Below are 20,290 nucleotides of genomic sequence, written 5' to 3'. Positions count from 1 at the left end.
AGTGATTCTAAGAGTGACGGCTGTCATCTTCATGTCATACTGACTCACAGTATCATTTCACTGCCACAGCAGACTCCCTATGCGTGTTACTGCAAGGCACAGTGTTCTACAACACAATAAAGGCTCTCTGCAGCCAGGAATTAGCATTTTTTTAAAATTTGATTTGCTGCAAATAATTTCAGATCGAACCAAATTTTTTTTTTTAAATTTGGCGAACTGGCCTAATCGAATTTTTGAGAAATTCGCTCATCTCTAGTAATAAACACAGGCGCAAATAAACACTCCCTTCTACGAACAAACTTTACACTGGTAGTGACACACTAAAATGTGCTGAATTGTGCAATTATAAATGGTAACAAAACTGATTTTTTTATTTTTATTCACACAAACGCAATTAAACATGCTCTTTTATGAACACAATGTACACTGGTATTGACGCACCAAAAATGCGTTAAATTTCTTATGTACCGTATTTATCGGCGTATAACACGCACTTTTTCCCCCTGAAAATAGGGGGCAAATGATGTATGCGTGTTATACGCCGATATTCATTGCGGCCCGGCAAAGATGCAGCATCACAGACTGCGCTGTATGAGCCGGGAGAGAGGAGGGGCTGGAGTCCGTAACTAGGGGCGGGGCCCGGTGCAGTCACTGTACTCTTACACCGGGCCCCGCCGCTCACCGCAGTATTTATAAATGTGAATCCTTATCCTGTTATTAAGCTGCCCTCTCCCATGTTCCCATGTCCCCCCTGTATCCCCATAGCACTTCAATAGCAGGCAGAGCGGACGGCATCAGTAACGTCACTCACTGACGTCGAGCGCCTGCTCCGCCCCCTTTATGAATGAAGCAGGCGGAGCAGACGCGCGACGTCAGTGAGTGACGTTACTGGTGCCGTCCGCTCTGCCTGCTATGGAAGCGTGTGAATCGTAAGTGCTGTGGGCATACACGGGAACATGGGAACATGGGAGAGCGCAGCGTTAGTTCAACTTAATAACAGGATAAGGATTCACGTTTATAAATACTTCGGTGAGCGGCGGGGCCCGGTGTATTGGGGGACACTGTTATGAGGGGGATCTGTGGATGACATATAGCAGTGTCATCCACAGATCCCCCCCATAACAGTTCCATCCACAGATCCCCCCCACCCCATAGCAGTACCATCCACAGATCTCCCACCCCATAGCAGTACCATCCACAGATATCCCACCCCATAACAATGCCATCCACAGATCTCCCACCCCATAACAACGCCATCCACAGATCTCCCACCCCATAACAATGCCATCCACAGATCCCCATAACAGCACCATCCACAGATCCCCCACCCCATAACAGTGCCATCCACAGATCAACAGTTGCTTTTACTGTCCTTTTACATTATTTACCTTATAAGTGGTAATAATATTAATAAAAAAAAGTTCTGAGCTACCCTTATTTTGCTTCAAAGTTCTTTATTTGAAATTTAATTTTTTTTCCTGAAATTTCCCTTAAAATGAAGGTGCGTGTTATACGCCTGTGCGTGTTATACGCCGATAAATACGGTATATACGGTATTAAAATAGCAAGTGTTTTTTTATTTTTTATTAACAGACAATCAAACAATCCTTTCTACAAATACACTGCACACTGAATTGTGCAAGTATTAACTGTACCAAAATTGGAATTGCTTTTTTTTGTAATTAACATAGGGTCAATAAATTGTGTCATTCTACAGTACATACACTCTACACATTCTACACAACCTCAATTTAACTTGCTCTTCTATGGACACTCTGCATACTGGTACTGATGCACTAAAATGTAATGAATTGTGCAATTGTAATCAGTAGCAAAATTGTAACAGTTTTTTGTAGTTAATAGAAGCATAATTAAACGTCCGTTTCTACGAACACACTGCACATTGGAATTGATGTGCTAAAATACACTCAATTGTTCAACTATAAATAGTAGAGAAATGGAACAGATTTTTTTAGTAATTAACTGGTTAAAATAAACATGCTCTTCTATAAACACAATGCATACTGATATTGATGCCCTAAAATGCACTGAATTGTGCAATTTTTTTAATTTTATCAAAATTGCAGATGTTTTTTGGAAACAAAAAGGCAACATTTTGCAGTGTATGCTACAAAATATATATGCTGATGGTGGTTCTCAGAATATGTCTGTAAAACACTTATTAATTGAAGCAGCTTTCTAACAGATTGTCGGAAAAAAGGCTGACTCATGCACAGTAAATAGGAGTACTGTTGTCACGGTCCCTCCCATAACAGAGGTTAGAAGCTCTGAGAGACTGGCGGCACGTGAGGTTATCTGACAGTCTCTCTGTATCCACTTGTTGCAGTGTTGTTGTTAGTAATGGCCACACCTCTTATCCCATGTGTAGCTTGTGCTCATTACTGATCTCTATTTAGTCTGGACTCACACTTCTTACCATGCGGTTGATTTTATCTGCCTGGAGTTGGAAGTGCTGCTGTGAGTCCCTCATCTGTATTCCTGCTCATCCATTTTCTATTGAAGATAAGTGTACTTCTCTTTGTATTTTGTTGTTCCCATTTGATCATTGTTTACTAGGCCTCAGGGAGACGCTGGTTCGTTCATCTGGGAAGGAAACAGTGGTCTCAGACCCAGTCACTACTCCTAGGGCTTTCCATGGTTTCTAAGGCCTAGGTTTATGGTGTATGAATATTCCCACCTTCAGGGTCTATTCATTCTGACAGGAGTCAGGGCTAGGTTCAGGGTTTCCTAGGTGGTGACCTCTAACCTTTTTCTAGCCGTGAGGCCTAGTTTCTGGTCTTTTTCCTTCTGTTGTAATTCTGGTGTTCCTCCCCTCCCCCTACCTTGTGACAACTGTCTCTTTGAATGATCTTAGTGCAGGGTCTTTGTGTCTGCAGTGCCAGCCATGAACAGCTGCCCCCCCCCCCCCCCCCGTAAGACATCCAGTCCCAGTACACTAACTGTCCCTATGCACTCCCTATTGATACAACCTGACTTTCTACCTAGTAGTTCAATCTACCTAACTCAATTTCACTGTCCCTGCAAGAACCTAAGAGGACTGGCTTGTGTCTGCAATCAGTGTCTGGCAAACACATCTTCTCACATCAGTGGCTGAGCTTCACAGCTAGCACAGAGCCTAATAGACCAGCAAATATTCTGCCTCCTGATTGGCTGTCAGGCTGCCTGCAAAGATAACCCTGTCTGAGTCATGTGATCTTTCATCCTTATACTCCTTGTCCTGTTTCCCTCTTTATTGTACTTCATTTTGAAAGTATAATGGTCAGCGCTTATTTAGGCAATTATGATTCATTTAGAAGAAACATTTTGTGAGATTCAGTTAGAATCCCATTAGTGTAGAAAAGATTTCCTCATCTCATGACCCAAATCAAATTTTATGACCAATTTCAATAAATTCGCTCATCTCTGTTTTTTATTATTTTGAGGTATCTCATGCTACAGCACTTCAGACCAAGACTGGTGTTAGAGATGCCTGGCTTGATAAATCTCCTTATTTTGTCCGTGTGTACAGAGTCTCTGCTGTTTTTTCACTTTGTTTAAATGTTATAAATGTTAACGTTTAGGAACATACATAATATTCACCATTTACAGGTATTTCTAAATTGTGAAAGAATTTTCTAGGGTACTTAGCATTCCATGACCAATTCCTTCTGAATTTACACCCAAGGCTATTAAAAGAACTTAGCGGAGAACTAGCAAAACCATTAACAGATTTATTTAAATAATCACTGGTAACAGGAGTCGGCCCAGAAGATTGGAAATTAGCAAATGTTGTGCCCATTCAAAAGAAAGGTAGAAGGGAGGAATCGGTCAACTATAGGCCAGTAAGATTAAAATAATTGATTGCGGAGGTGCCGTAGACATCGCTTATCTAGACTTTAGTAAGGCTTTTGATACTGTCCCACATAGAAGGCTTATCAATAAACTGGAGTCTTTGAGCTTGCACTCCTATATTGTTGAATGGATTAGGCAGTGGCTGAGGGACAGACAACAGAGGGTTGTAGTCAATGGAGTATATTCAGACCATGGTCTTGTTACCAGTGGGTACCTCAGGGATCTGTTCTGGGACCCATATTGTTTAATATCTTTATCAGCGAAATTGCAGAAGGCCTCAATGGTAAGGTGTGTCTTTTTGCTGATGACACAAAGATTTGTAACAGGGTTGATGTTCCTGGAGGGATACACCGAATGGAAAAGAATTTAGGAAAACTAGAGGAATGGTCAAAAATCTGGCAACTAAAATGTAATGTTGATAAGTGCAAGATAATTCACCTGGGGCGTAAAAACCCAAGAGCAGAATATAAAATCAGTGATACAGTCCTAACCTCAGTATCTGAGGAAAGGGATTTAGGGGTCATTTTTTAGAAGACTTAAAGGTCATAGAGCAGCATGAAATGCTAGCAGAATGCTTGGGTGTATAGGGAGAGGAATTACCAGTAGAAAGAGGGAGGTGCTCATGCCGCTCTACAGAGCAATAGTGAGACCTCATTTGGAGTATTGTGCTCAGTACTGGAGACCATATCTCCAGAAGGATATCAATACTTTGGAGAGAGTTCAGAGAAGAGCTACTAAACTGGTACATGGATTGCAGGATAAAACTTACCAGGAAAGATTAAAGGACCTTAACATGTATAGCTTGGAAGAAAGACGAGACAGAGGGGATATGATAGAAACTGCTAAATACATAAAGGGAATCAACAAGGTAAAAGAGGAGAGAATATTTAAAAGAAGAAAAACTGCTACAAGAGGACATAGTTTTAAATTAGAGGGGCAAAGGTTTAAAAGTAATATAAGGAAGTATTACTTTACTGAGAGAGTAGTGGATGCATGGAATAGCCTTCCTGCAGAAGTGGTAGCTGCAAATACAGTGAAGGAGTTTAAGCATGCATGGGATAGGCATAAGGCCATCCTTCATATAAGATAGGGCCAGGGGCTATTCATAGTATTCAGTATATTGGGCAGACTAGATGGGCCAAATGGTTCTTATCTGCCGACACATTCTATGTTTCTATGTTTTCTACTGTATTTTGCTTCGATCTGCAAGACATAGTTTCCTTGTTATTTAAGGCCTTATGCACACCGCCGGATTTTCCTTCCACATCTAATCCACATTTTTAGTGGTTCAAATGCGGGCACATTCATTTCAATAGTCTGCAAAAAATTGTAGACAACCCACTGTATCTCAGTGCTGCAGTTCTGCAAAAAAAATAATAGTAAAAAGAAATGTGCTACACTTGTCCGTTATACAGAAAAGGATAGGACACTCCTATAAAAGGGAGAAAGAACATGATGACATGTACAGTACACTAGCTTTATGCATGTTTTGAGGATCCATAGTTTGTGGACCACAAAACACATATGGTTTTGTGCAAGGACTAAGTCAAGAACTTTGAAAACAGAATACCTGCTGCATACTGTACATTTTGTAGCCTAAGGTCTCTTGCACATCTCCTTTACCAGTGTCCGGCAGGCTGATCCGGCAGAAAACAGATTGACAGTCACATTAACTACAATGGTATTCAATGGAGATCTGGCTGCTACCCAGCACATATACATGCAGTGTTTGTCCAGCCGAATCTCAGCATATTTGCAGGTAGTGGCTGGATCTCTGCTGGATCCCTTTAAAGTAAATGGGGCCAGCAGGCATTGCAGTAACATCTGGGTATGCCGAATCCAGAGGACTCCATTTGGCTGTTCTCTGCTGGAACAGCCTAGTGGAGAATGGTAATGGTAGTGTGAAACTAGCCTAGGACATTTCCTGCTTATCCAGCCCTACTCCTGGATTGGCTAGCACTGCTCCCATGAGCAAAATATCACACACCTTAAAGGAGTTTCCAGATTTTAGTTTTATTTATGTAACTCATTGAAAAAAGTGGCCTAAACAGGTGGAAATGCTCCAAACCCAAACACTGTAGCGTGTCTATAACCGGAGGAGCAATTCCTCCGCATGCGGTCCGCAGATAACGACAATCCCCAGCAAAAAATGCGTACAATGGAGGATGCCGGGGCAGACCACATACACCACAATCTTACACAAAATGATACATTGTGCAAATGAAAAAATATATAAATACAAAAATCACTGTAAAAAATGCACCAAAATGATACTCAACTGACATTACTAGCTAATTCCTCAAGCCGATGTTAAAAGCTGAGAACTTTGCCAATATCTTCCAGTCAGGAACATATTGAAGCCCCTTATGCCCCACATCACAGTGTCTCAGCAAGCATGGGGTCCTACCACTAAACTACTTGTGGTGTGTGAACAAGGTCTGAACGGTGCTAAAAACCAACTCACAGCACAGTGCATTGGTGATACCACCATGGAGGCATCTAAGAGTCAGGCTGTGAGTTGGTTTTTAGCACTGTTCAGACCTTGTTCAGACACCAAGACATGCTTGCTGAGACACCGTGACGTGGGACATAAGGGGCTTCGATATGTTCCTGACTGGAAGAAATTGGCAACGTTCTCAGCTTTTAACATCGGCCTGGGGAATTAGCTAGTATTGTCAGTTGTGTATTTATGTAACTCACAGAAATTGGGACCTGCTTACAAATCTATACTTATCTAGTCCCCATTGCTCGGTTCTGACTCCCTTGCTCCAGGGCTCTTCATTGGACTTCTGGTCTCTATATGTCAACTTCCTGCATGGGCAGTGTCACTTTATCCTCTGCTTCCACTGAGTGGCCTCAAAGGTGACATATCTCCAAGCAGTACATCACCCAGCAGTGATCTGCCACTTTGGGACATATCACTGTTGAGACCAGTAATTGGCTGGGACCAGAAGTGCAGTGTAGACAGCTTGGATGTCAGAGGGCCATAATTGAGTAGCGGGGACTGGATGAGTATGGATTCCTCTACAGGTCCCAATATCTGAAGATTATATGTCTCAAAAGGCAAGCATTAAATACGTATATGTACATGTGTATATGACTTTTTCAGACACCGCGCTCCACCTGTAGTGAGAGTTGCCTCCATGGATACCGGAAAGTCCTACTGGAAGGAAAACATAAATGCTGCTACTACTGTGCCCCCTGTGCAGAAGGCGAAATCTCCAACCAGACTGGTGAGTAGGGACAATTTCATATGAAAGTACAAATCTACAAGATGGGCATTAGCACCGATCAGACAACATTCATTTAGAGCTCATGTGTTCAGATGTAGCCAACATTATCCTGGCTCCAGGCATGCCAGGAGGGTCACTGTAACATGATCACTGTAATATCATTTTGTTGCATTCACACGTTAAGCCAGTCAAGATAACATTGGCTACATCTGTATGTCGGGTAGATCAGTCATATTTTGGAAGGGGCCATTTTGCTCGTTTCCATTCCCCCAAGTGTTTAATATGAATATCATATAGAGGAATCCATATTTTTATCATTCTCCATAGAAGGTTTTTTGTAAAAGGGATAAAAGTAGTGAAGATGGAATTGATCGATATAAACTTCACAAAAATTCTTCTGCCAAACAAATCCGTAGATTAGGCAATTTGCTTTTTAGGAATTGCCAAAACAGCGATTGAAATTTTACTGTTAAAATGCAAGAGAAATAGAGCGGGGAAGATGGGGAAGACAGATCACATGACTCTGGGAGAAACCCTGGCTGGCGGGCTTTGCAGACAGACTATCACGTGGCTGGATAGATATTGTCCCATCGGGCTCTGTGGTATGTCTGAAGCACAGATGCCATTGTGAACTTGTGTCACATGAGTCTGTCTGACTCGGCAGACCCCAATTACAAACTCAAGCCAGCCATCTTAGGGTATTGCAGGGATAGTATAGGGACATTCTTGGTTTGGTAGATTGAACTAATAGGTAGAAATGTCAGGGTTTTATCAGTAGAGAAGGAGAACATAGGGGCATTGTTCTGTGTGATTACCTTACAGTGAGGGCATCTAGAGCTGTTCATGTAATGCACTGCAATCACAGAAATCTTGCAGAGCCTCCAAAAAGATATGTTTATACTGTGCATGAGTAGCTAGCCTTTTTATCTTTATTCATAAAACCTCACCATCAATAGTTAGTGTTTTATAGTCCTATGCACAGTACCCCCAGCAGCACACGTTTTGCTGGATATTCTGTGCAGTTGCACTTTTTTATTTTTTACAAACTAGTTGCAATTTTGCTCCTGTTCAGCACATTTCAGTGCATCAATATCAGTGTGTTTCTAGAAAGGCCTTCTCCCCACCCACCCAAGGCTTCTTCCCTGCATCACTGTGATGTCGGGGGAGGCAGCCTTGGGAAGTTAGGGGAATAGCAGACAGCGGGGAAATGTGGCGGACTTAGGCACTTTCAAAAGGAAAGCCTGCCCAATGGGAACTTGGAAGCAGTTTTTCATAGGAATAAAAGTGCTTTTCCTGGACATGAAAACACATCCAGATGACATAAAGATATGGTTATAATGCTTTTGCAATGTTCTGATGGCCATTGCTGGTAGCTATATTAGTGACATTTACATGACAGACTCAGTTATCAGGTGGGGACAAACATGGACAGTAAGTCCTTAGTCTAGAACCCAGCCCGCTGTCCCTACCTACTTGCAGTAGAAGCCCTATATAGCTAGACCGCAACGGGTCGACAGTCCCTACGCTATTTAAGTGCAGAGATGCACTAACAACCAAGACAGACAAACAAAATACCAGAGTCGTACATAGATGGGTCAGAACCAGACAAGCTATGGAGTACCAAACCAGATACAGAGAGTGGTCAGAAGAGTCAGAGGAACGGGCAATCCAATAAGCACAGAAGCAAGGAACCAGGAGCACAGCTAGTGAGTCAGAGACTATCACTGCACTGGTGTATGGTAACTTCTAGCCATCTGTACAGTTTTATGTACATTAAAATTGTTTAAAATGGTCTCGTTGTCTACATGACTGTGTGTGCCCTTCCTCCAGAACATACTCTGTTAACATGCAGTCGGTGTGGATCCATTTTACCAATGAACCGGTTTGGTTAGGAGTAACACTAAGGCTGAGTTCACACGGGTGTTGCGGGAAAAGGTGCGGGTGCGTTGAGGGAACATGCGTGATTTTTCCGCGTGAGTGCAAAACATTGTAATGCGTTTTGCACGCGCGTGAGAAAAATCAGCATATTTGGTACCCAAACCCGAACTTCTTCACAGAAGTTCGGGCTTGGGATCGGTGTTCTGTAGACTGTATTATTTTCCCTTATAACATGGTTATAAGGGAAAATAGTAGCATTCTGAATACAGAATGCATAGTAAAATAGCTCTGGAGGGGTTAAATAAAAAAAAACAAAAAACTCACTTTAAACCAATTGCTCGCGCAGCCCAGCATCTCTTCTGTCTTCATCTTAGCTGTGTGCAGGAAAAGGACCTGTGGTGACGTCACTCCGGTCTTCACATGATCCATCACCATGGTAAAAGATCATGTGACGGACCATGTGATGACCGGAGTGACGTCACCACAGGTCCTTTTCCTGCACACAGCTAAGATGAAGACAGAAGAGATGACGGCTGCGCGAGCAATTGGATTAAGGTGAGTTAAATTATTTTTATTTATTTTTTAACCCCTCCAGCGCTATTTTACTATGCATTCTGTATTCAGAATGCTATTATTTTCCCTTATAACCATGTTATAAGGGAAAATAATAGCATTCTAAATACAGAATGCATAGTAAAATAGCGCTGGAGGGGTTAAATAAAAAAAATTATAATTTAACTCACCTTAATCCAATTGCTCGCACAGCCCGGCATCTCTTCTGTCTTCATCTTAGCTGTGTGCAGGAAAAGGACCTGTGGTGATGTCACTCCGGTCATCACATGGTCCGTCACATGATCTTTTACCATGGTGATGGATCATGTGAAGACCGGAGTGACGTCACCACAGGTCCTTTTCCTGCACACAGCTAAGAACAAGACAGAAGAGATGCCGGCTGTGCGAGCAATTGGATTAAGGTGAGTTAAATTATTTATTTATTTTAACCCCTCCAGCGCTTTTGTACTATGCAGTCTGTATTCAGAATGCTATTATTTTCCCTTATAACCATGTTATAAGGGAAAATAATAATGATCGGGTCTCCATCCACTTGCTTGCGGATGCTTGCGATTTTCAGGCAGCCCCATTTACTTCTATGGGGCCTGCGTTGCGTGGAAAACGCACAATATAGAGCAAGCTGCGATTTTCACTCAACGTATAAGTGATGCGTGAAAATCACAGCTCATGTGCACAGCCCCATAGAAATGAATGGGTCCAGATTCAGTGCGGGTGCAATGCGTTCACCTCCCGCATTGCACCCGCATGGAATACTCGCCCAGGTGAACTCAGCCTAAGGGCATGATCCTGTTAGTCCTGTGGTCTTCACTCTTTAACCCCTGGATCCGGACTTTGCTGAGGAGGTGCCACCAAACCACTACCAATTAAGATAGTTCTAGTGCATTTGGTGGCTGACCAACAGGGTCGGACACACCAGTGAAAAGCACTGAAGGATCAGGTAATATGTGGAGTCAGGAGATGGGCCGAGGTTAGAGCAGGCAGCATACAAGGATATCCGTGAGACAAGGCTGAGATCAGGACAGGTGGCAGTAGGGTAATCCAAGAAACAGGTTTAGGTCAGGGAAGGCAACTAGAAGTCAGAGTCGGTAGTCAGGCTGGAGTAAGGTAAATGGGTAGTCAGACAGAAAATACACTTTTGCGTTTTACTATAGACTAGAAAACCTAAAACTCAAGCTCCCTTTCAGAGGGGAGGGCAACTTAAATACCTAGGGACAGGGTGGGAAAGGATTTGGACGTGTGCATGCTGACCTTTCAAGAGGCTGAGAGTAAGCATGCATGTGCACTATCGAGCAGGCCTGGAAGCCTTTAAAGAGTTTCTACCACCACATTTTCCAAATTTTGACCTAATTAGCTGTCAGACACTAGGGATCTGCTAGTGTCTGCTGTACCTAACCCTGCTATTGTAATTCCTTTCTCTGCAGCGGTTACCCTAAAAAACGTAGTTTTATTGGTATGCAAATGAGCCTCTAGGTGCTATGGGGGCGTCTTTTCAGCACCTAGAGGCTCCGTCCACTCACCATTTCTGCCTCCCAGCGCGCTCCAGCCCGCCCCTCTCCTCTAGATTGACAGCCTACTCGCGCCTGCGCCGTGTGCTTCTGTATTCGGCGCAGTGACTATTGGACTGCTCCCTGCGCCAGTAATCGGCGCCGGAGCAGTGAAGATGCCGGCGCAGGGAGACAGTCACTGTGCCTGCGCCGAATACAGAAGCACACGGCGCAGGCACATGTATGCTGTCAATCTAGAGGAGAGGGGCGGGCTGGAGCGCGCTGGGAGGCAGAAATGGTGAGTGGACGGAGCCTCTAGGTGCTGAAAAGACGCCCCCATAGCACCTACGTTTTTTAGGGTAACCGCTGCAGAGAAAGGAATTACAATTGTATGGTTAGGTACAGCAGACACTAGCAGATCGCTAGTGTCTGACAGCAAATTAGGTCAAAATGTGGTGGTAGAAACTCTTTAAAGTAGGATTGGCTCGCAGAAGACCATGGTGGGTGGAACCAGAGCTGTGGAAGGAAGAGGAGTGGGGCCACTGTGAGTAGTGCAGTGTCTGGGCCTACAGGAAGGAGTGAGGCAGCGGTGGGCAAAGGATATCAGTACAACACTATTTCCTGACTCCATGGACTTCTCGGGAGGAAAATTGAAACAGTGACTAGAAGTTGCCCACTTTGCTATTGCTGAATTGTCTTGTCAATACTTCACTGTGATTTCAGAGAGAGGTTTCAGCTCAGCAGGTGCCGTTATTACACCCAAATAGGCAACATTGTCCTGCACCATTGTCGAAAACATTACCTTTATCAAAATGAATCAGACACATGGATGCCTGAGGATTTGCACACATTTTACCATGATGACAATGAATAGATATGCTATTGTTGACAGTAGATGTTTATCACCAACCTAATGAAGCAACTGCTGATGAATGTATATGTATCCTAAGATAAATGTGAGTAAATGGGCCAGTTGTTCTAACACCATAACATGTCAGTATAAAAATTGCCCATGAAATACAAAGAAATTGGAATCAAGGGAAAGTTATGGCAGTTGGTGTGGAAACACTGTACCAACCAACCGTTTTGACTTTGGGATAGATCTAAGGGTGTTATCCAGCCAGTCCGCAGGTATTTACACTTATCCCCAAACAGGGATTTAGACTTCACTGCAGGGAACCACCAGGCCGCTACCTTCTGGATTAATCCCAATGTGGTTGGGCAGCTGACTTTTGGGAGTCAGAGACACTGGTTCAGGGCACCGAGAGATCAATCAAACTCATAGTCAGTGACAGGCCAAGGTCAGGACAGGAGGAATACATGCAAATCTGAGAACCATAACCAAGGTCACGGCAAGCGGCACTGGATCAATATGAAAAATCCTGCACAGGTCAGGTTAGGCAACAGAGAAACAATCAAGAAACAGGCAGAGGTAGGCACCACTACCAGGGAAGATGCCTTAAATATCTACTGGTTGCTAGTCATTGGTTGGTGAAGATTAGGATGTAAAGCAGCAGCAGTGAGCTTGAGCCGCCCGTGTAACAGGGGAATTATCATATAATTAGGTTTAGTAAAAATTATGTATAGCTATTGAAGGGCCGCAGTGCAGTGTCCAGATGTCCTCTCCAAATATCCCAACAACCGATTACATATTATCAGAACACTTGTATATTTCATTATAGTCATAAAATAAGTATCACAATTAAAATTTCCTTTTGAGATTAAAAATAAAAATACATGTAATGAAAGAATATTTAATCCAGCTCAGCACCATGAGAAAGTTCATCTAATCCTATTAAAAAACAAAACCTCATGAAGCTTTATAAGGGAAAAGGTTCAAAGAATCTGGGAGCCCCAATGCAAAGAGGCAAAATGAGAAAACCTGGCTACATCCTCAAGGGACACAAAATGTGGGTCATTAAAGGGGTTCTGTAGCTTTTTATTACTGGTCATGTATCCTTTGCAGAGATCATCAGCATCTGATCGGTGGGGGTCCGACACCCGGGAATTCTTCCGATCAGCTGTTTGAGAAGGCAGTGGCGCTGGATGTAGCACCGCGGCCTTCTTGCTGTTTCCCGCAGGCCAGTGATTTCATGACTACTAGTATAAATTGACATTTCCGCCAAATTTACAATGGTAAAATATAATCATTTCTTGATTGCAGATATGGGAACATGCTTAGTGTGTCCTAACGATCACTGGTCAAATGGAAGAAGAGATTCCTGCGTTCCAAGACCGATTGAATTCCTGTCTTATGGAGACACACTGGGGTCATCTCTAATTATTATAAATCTTACATTTTGCCTTGTGACTATAGTTGTGCTGGGGATATTTATAAAAAATAAAGATTCTCCAATTGTGAAAGCCAATAACCAGAATCTCAGTTTCATACTTCTCCTCTCACTCATCTTCTCATTTTTATGTCCTCTCTTATTTATTGGACGTCCCTCAGATATATCATGTCTCCTCAGACAAGTGGCTTTTGGAATCATTTTTAGCCTTGCAGTTTCTTCAGTCTTAGCTAAAACAGTGACTGTAGTCTTGGCTTTTCAAGCCATTAAACCAGGCAGGACACTGAGGCAGTGGATGAAGAGACACCTCTCCACATCCTTACTTGTTATAGGTTCATCTGGAGAAGTTTTGATCTGTGTCCTCTGGTTGTTTTATTCTCCACCATTCCCAGATTATAACACTGGACTAGAGGTTGGAAAGATAATCTTACAATGTATTGAGGGATCTGCCATTGCTTTCTACTTGTCCATCGGCTACATTGGATTTCTGGCAATGATGAGCTTTATTGTAGCTTTCTTGGCCAGAAGACTTCCAGACACCTTCAATGAGGCTCAGTACATCACCTTCAGCATGCTGGTGTTCTGCAGTGTGTGGATCTCCTTCATCCCGGCCTACCTCAGCACCAAGGGGAAGGACATGGTGGCTGTGGAAGTTTTTGCCATCTCATGTTCCAGTGCTGGACTTCTGGGCTGTATCTTTATTCCCAAATGTTACATTATCCTACTGAGACCAGAACTCAACACAAAGTCCAATATAAGGGTCATAAGAAGACATTGTACAGGAGAATTTTGATTTGTGTTTCAATGTACAGTTGTAGCCGAGCCAAACTTGACTCTGATAACACATGGCACAGTCTTATCTTGGTTTTCTCGTGACAAAAGCCATTGAAATCCATTGAAAAGTTAGTTACCTTTCTCTTCCTATTATTTACTTAATGCGTTAACCATCAAGTTTAGCTCGGCTGCATCTGTATTTATTACTCTAAATTTGTATTATTTAGTTATATATCTACTCTCGTATCGGTCTGGATCTTCCTCAATCTGTTTTTTTATTAAAGGGGTTATCCGAGTTAAATCAATATATGTTAAGGTGGCTTAAAACATTATTAAAAACACATTTCTAAGGTACATTCATTATTTATTCTGCTGTATTTCACACGCCCGATGCGGGTCACGTGACCCCTGACGTCACTCTCCAGGCTCCGGCGGTGACGTCTCGTTTACAGGCTTCTCTCTGCTTGAGGTAGGGGCCCGGCTCTGTAAACGAAACGTCAGAGCCTTTGGTGCCCGCCCCTGTCTCTCTGTATCTGGCTGCGCGGCTCCTGTGAGGGATCGCTCATGCGCGATCCTTATCAGTGCCGGCAGCCGTGAAGAAAGATTCCATGGATTCCAAAGCTCCCTCCCTCCGGTCCACCAGTGTGCCCGTTGCCCTGCGTCTGGAGATCTTTACTAGCCCCAGCTGGTAGCTCAAAACCACCCCCAGGGACATCACAGAGGAAATCATTGTCCATAATATAGATATTGCTGTGATATAGCTTAGATACATATAGGTGTCATATAGCTTAGATACATATAGGTGTAATAGAGCTTAGATACATATAGCAGTCATATAGCTTAGATACATATAAGTGTCATAGAGCTTAGATACATATAGCTGTCATATAGCTTAGATACATATAGGTGTCACATAGCTTAGATACATATAGGTGTCATATAGCTTAGATACATATAGGTGTCATAGAGCTTAGATACATATAGGTGTCATAGAGCTTAGATATATATAGCAGTCATATAGCTTAGATACATATAGGTGTCATAGAGCTTAGATATATATAGCAGTCATATAGCTTAGATACATATAGGTGTCATAGAGCTTAGATACATATAGGTGTCATATAGCTTAGATACATATAGTTGTCACAGAGCTAAGATACATATAAGTGTTATATAGCTTAGATACATATAGGTGTCATAGAGTTTAGATACATATAGCCATCATATAGTTTAGATACATATAGGTGTCATAGAGCTTAGATGCATATAGGGGTCATATATGACTGCTATATGTATCTAAGCTCTATGACTGATATATGTATCTAAGCTATATGACACCTATATGTATCTATGCTATATGACACCTATATGTATCTAAGCTTTATGACTGCTATATGTATCTAAGCTATATGACAGCTATATGTATCTAAGCTCTATGACACCTATATGTATCTAAGTTATATATCGGCTATATGTATCTAATCTATATGACTGCTATATGTATCTAAGCTCTTTCAATGATATATGTATCTAAGCAATATGGCTGCTATATGTATCTAAATTATATAACACCTATATGTATCTAAGCTCTATGACACCTATATGTATCTAAGCTATATGACACCTATATGTATCTAAGCTATACGACTGCTATATGTATCTAATGTATATGACTGCTATATGTATCTAAGCTCTATGATACCTATATGTATCTAAGCTATATGAGAACCTATATGTATCTAAGCTATATGACACCTATATGTATCTAAGCACTATGAATGCTATATGTATCTAAGCTATATGACACCTATATGTATCTAAGCACTATGAATGCTATATGTATCTAAGGTATATGACATCTATATGTATCTAAACAATATGACAGCTAACATTTTTTATTACTCATTCCAAAAACAGTGCATCTTAAGAGTCCTGTATTGTTATTTATCTCCACTACCTCCACGAGTCGGGAGTGTGTGATTTGCCCCCCACCCGCTTGCCTTCCTTGGATGTGGTAGCCGTTTCTCAGGCTCCCTGTCCGGAATTAAACACTGATTCCCCGTTACCCGTAGTTTACAATGGTTTTGAGCAGACAATTACATCGAAAGTTGATAGGCCTGACATCCGAATTGATCGTCGCCGTCACGGGGACGTGCCATCGGCCCCAGGTTAACTAGAGTCACCAAAGCGGCAGCAGGCCCTCGCCCCTAAGGTTTTAGATGGTCAGATCAGCAGGCCCTTACTCCTAATGTTTTTGAGGGTCACCAGCAGGCCATCAATCATAATTTTTAAAGAGTGTGTAGGATGCCCTCCTTTATGTGTAACTAAGGGTGTATCGGAGTGCCTCTTCCTTGTACTTGCACTTTATATTCAGGAAAGAATGTTTTCTATCAATTTTTCCTCTAAAATCTTTTTTTCCCCCCTTGTTTTTGTGCGTATTATTGTCATTATGTAAAAGTGGCGTACTATTTGGACAACATAGTTCCCAGCAGCGACCAGCGAGTCCCAGATGCATCCATACATCCGCCCCATGCTGTTACAGAACCATTTCGGTGGTGTTACCAACAATTTCTGACATTTTCTTATGAACCAGGCACCCTCCCCTCTTCAGAGCAGGGGGTACCTGGTTTAATGCTCGGGTTCTCCCATTGTCTTCCATTATACTCAGGTTCTCGGTTGAGCACCTGAATATCACGATGTGTTCGCCCCGAGCCCCGAGCACTAAGGTGCTCGATCAACACTAGTAGTTATATCAGTGAAATGTGTATGACAGAAACCCTTTACATTTGTCTCCTTTTCTAAATAATTCTGCCCTTTCTCTGGCACATACCCCGTTTCCTCACCCCCATGGTCTTCTGGGGAGGCATTGTATTGTCTTGTCCAGCCTCCATTGTACTGTCGTACAGAGTATTCAGTGAGGCAAATGGCATCTTCCACCAAATGTAATTAATTATTAATAGCTGCAGGTAAAGATTGTCTCATTTTTTAAATATTGCCCAGTTCCATGTCTTCACCAAATCTAATTCTGCTGTATATTTCTGGAAACCTTTCTGTAAAAAATGTTTAGTTTTCAAAAAGGTTGCACGGTTCCGTGATTCCTCCCAAAATGTATTCGTCTCTATGGCAGTATTACTTCTTGACAGCTGTCTGTAAAATTTGTCTAATTTTGAAATTCATTCTTCTTCTTAATTCATTCTTCTGCCCCTTCACCCACATTGTATTCTTCTCTATGGCATTGGTACTTATGGCCATTTGTGTGTAAATACCAAATTTTATTCTGCTACATAATATTTGCACTTCTGGCCGGCTGTCTTTTGTTAAAATATTTAAAATGGTCTTGTTTTGTACATGACTGTGTGCCCTTTCTATGGCACATACACTGTTTATGGGCAGTGGGTGTGAACCTACTATACCAACAGACCGGTTTGGCTTAGGGGTAACACTAAGGGCATTATCCAGTCAATACTCTGGTATTCACCCTTTAACCCCTACAGGGACAAACTTTGATGCAGGCAGGTAAGAGACACCAGTGAAACGCAGCGAAGGATGAGATAATATGTGTAGTCTGGAGATAGGCCAAGGTTAGGGCAAGCAGTATACAAGGGTATAGGAGAGACAAAGCCAAGGTCAGGACAGGCCGCAGGAGGGCAATCCGAGAAACAGGCTAAGGTCAGGAATGGCAACTAGAAATCAGAGTAGATAGTCAGACTGGATTAAGGTACGTGGGTAGTAAGACAGAAAATACACCTTTACATTTTCACCCGTTTAGGCCACTTTTTCAGTGAGTTTTCTGTCTTTATGTGTATGGAATGTGCCACTTTATTTTGTTGGTAACATTATTTTGCTCCTGGTAGCTTCTGTGTCACGTGGTCTGTTGTGGGGGCGGCTTCTGTGTCACGTGGTCTGTTGTGGGGGCGGCTCACAGCTTTATCCTACCTCAAAGTAGAAAATAGCAGAAAAACGGCTCCAGAAAGCAATTTTCGTCCTCTTAAAAACTTCTCCTTTAATTCATAATATTCAACAGCAGATACCGTCACTTCATATGCAGAGCTCGTTTACGCGTTTCAGACAATACGTCCTTAATCGTAACATGGTATCATGGTGGAAAGCATGGTTTACATGTTACACTTGTCCCACCTCCCTGCAGGGGGGGGGGGTCCTTCATTGGTTAATCCACCATGGTAACACCTGTTAACCATTTGCATATTGGATTTCATGTTTCCTTCACACTGGGGTTTCATCCTACGCCCTATTAACCCCTGCCACTCTTGTTCCTCTACATAACACATTAAGGGCTTGACGTGCACAGATTAGTGCCTGGTCAGGACCAGAAAACGCACAGTGTGAACGGCTACATGTTACATAAATCACAGGTAATAACAATCCACATTTGGTTTTTCACCACATTATATTTAACTACACTGGGACATGACATGAAGGTCTCAATGCTGGATCCATAACATATATTGCAGTCATTGGTATATGTACATTGATTCCTTCTTCAGGTTCAGGCCCGCAGGAACCCTCGTGTTTAACCTAAAAATCCAATATGCTTCACGGAGGAGAAGTTTCTGATGAAAGTCTCCTCCGCGTAGGGGTGCACTCACTTTTTCTATCCCATAGGCACAAAAGGATCTAGTTCGGCGGGCGTGAACCTGAACAAAGTGTTTGCTCTCCCACCCTGTCTAATTCCCTTTCCCCATCCCTCTTTTCGTCAAGAATAGGTGTCAGAAATGGAGGGGGGGGGGGGGCAATTGGCTGAGTTACATTGGTTTTACTAAATGTTGGGGCAGCCCATGCAAGACATGCAGTTTTGTTGTCCCCAAAAAACATTTTGACAACTTTGATCACTCCCTTAGTTTTGCTATAAAAAGCAATATTAACTGCAATACCAGGGGCGTGGTGTCCGTTATTGTATGTACTGAGTGTGATCTCATGTATGTGGGAAGCACCACACGGAAATGAATAGGGTATTAGAACACCCCAATTATATTGCTAACTCCGCTCTGATAAATATCTCTAATGCGGACAAACACTTTGTTCAGGTTCACGCCCGCCGAACTAGATCCTTTTGTGCCTATGGGATAGAAAAAGTGAGTGCACCCCTACGCGGAGGAGACCTTCATCAGAAACTTCTCCTCCGTGAAGCATATTGGATTTTTAGGTTAAACACGAGGGTTCCTGCGGGCCTGAACCTGAAGAAGGAATCAATGTACATATACCAATGACTGCAATATATGTTATGGATCCAGCATTGAGACCTTCATGTCATGTCCCAGTGGAGTTACATATAATGTGGTGAAAAACCAAATGTGGATTGTTATTACCTGTGATTTATGTAACATGTAGCCGTTCACACTGTGCGTTTTCTGGTCCTGACCAGGCACTAATCTGTGCATGTCAAGCCCTTAATGTGTTATGTAGAGGAACAAGAGTGGCAGGGGTTAATAGGGCGTAGGATGAAACCCCAGTGTGAAGGAAACATGAAATCCAATATGCGAATGGGTGACAGGTGTTACCATGGTGGATTATCCAATGAAGGATCCCCCCCCTGCAGGGAGGTGGGACAAGTGTAACATTTAAACCATGCTTTCCACCATGATACCATGTTACGATTAAGGACGTATTGTCTAAAACGCGTAAACGAGCTGCATATGAAGTGACGGTATCTGCTGTTGAATATTATGAATTAAAGGAGAAGTTTTTAAGAGGACGAAAATTGCTTTCTGGAGCCGTTTTTCTGCTATTTTCTACTTTACCGTACCTAGGGACTCACCCAAAGACTCCTGAATACGGCAGAAAGGCCAGATACAAGGTGAGCTGGAAAAAGTGTGCTTCTTTATCCTACCTCACAGTGCATTGGTGATACCACTATGGAGGCATGTGAGAGCCTGGCTGTGAGTTGGTGTCTAGCACTGATTCAGACCCTGTTCACACACCGCGGGCAGTTGAGTGGTAGGACCCCAAGCGTGCTGAGACACCGTGACGTGGGGCATGAGGGGCTCCGATATGTTCCTGACTGGAAGATATTGGCAACGTTCTCAGCTTTTAACATCGGCCTGGGGAATTAGCTAGTATTGTCAGTTGCGTATCATTTTGGTGCATTTTTTAAATTTTTTTTGGTATGTATATATTTTTTCATCTGCACAATGTATCTTTTTGTGTAAGATTTTTTGTGGTGCATGCTGTCCGTCCCGGCATCCTA

At 42.6% G+C, this 20,290-nt stretch overlaps 1 protein-coding gene across 1 annotated transcript; it reads left to right on the top strand.

The window, feature by feature from the left end:
* Positions 1 to 6,341: 6,341 nt before the first annotated feature.
* LOC120998914 (vomeronasal type-2 receptor 26-like) lies at positions 6,342 to 14,104 on the top strand. The gene is made up of 3 exons (XM_040429793.1): positions 6,342 to 6,365; positions 6,962 to 7,085; positions 13,185 to 14,104. The coding sequence occupies exons 1-3, from the start codon at positions 6,342 to 6,344 to the stop codon at positions 14,102 to 14,104; spliced, it is 1,068 nt and encodes a 355-aa protein (XP_040285727.1).
* The last annotated feature ends 6,186 nt before the right edge of the window (positions 14,105 to 20,290 follow it).

The sequence above is a fragment of the Bufo bufo genome, chromosome 4, assembly GCF_905171765.1.
Source record: "Bufo bufo chromosome 4, aBufBuf1.1, whole genome shotgun sequence".
Classification (NCBI taxonomy): Eukaryota; Metazoa; Chordata; class Amphibia; order Anura; family Bufonidae; genus Bufo; species Bufo bufo.
The sequence above is the reverse complement of the archived record's forward strand: the minus strand, read 5'-3'. Positions and strand labels throughout refer to the sequence as shown.

Coding starts and splice junctions, on each gene's coding strand:
- LOC120998914 (XM_040429793.1), top strand. CDS start 6,342: ATGGAGGCATCTAAGAGTCAGGCT. Junction 6,366..6,961: donor AGGCATCTAAGAGTCAGGCT/GTGAGTTGGTTT, acceptor TGACTTTTTCAG/ACACCGCGCTCCACCTGTAG. Junction 7,086..13,184: donor CGAAATCTCCAACCAGACTG/GTGAGTAGGGAC, acceptor TCTTGATTGCAG/ATATGGGAACATGCTTAGTG.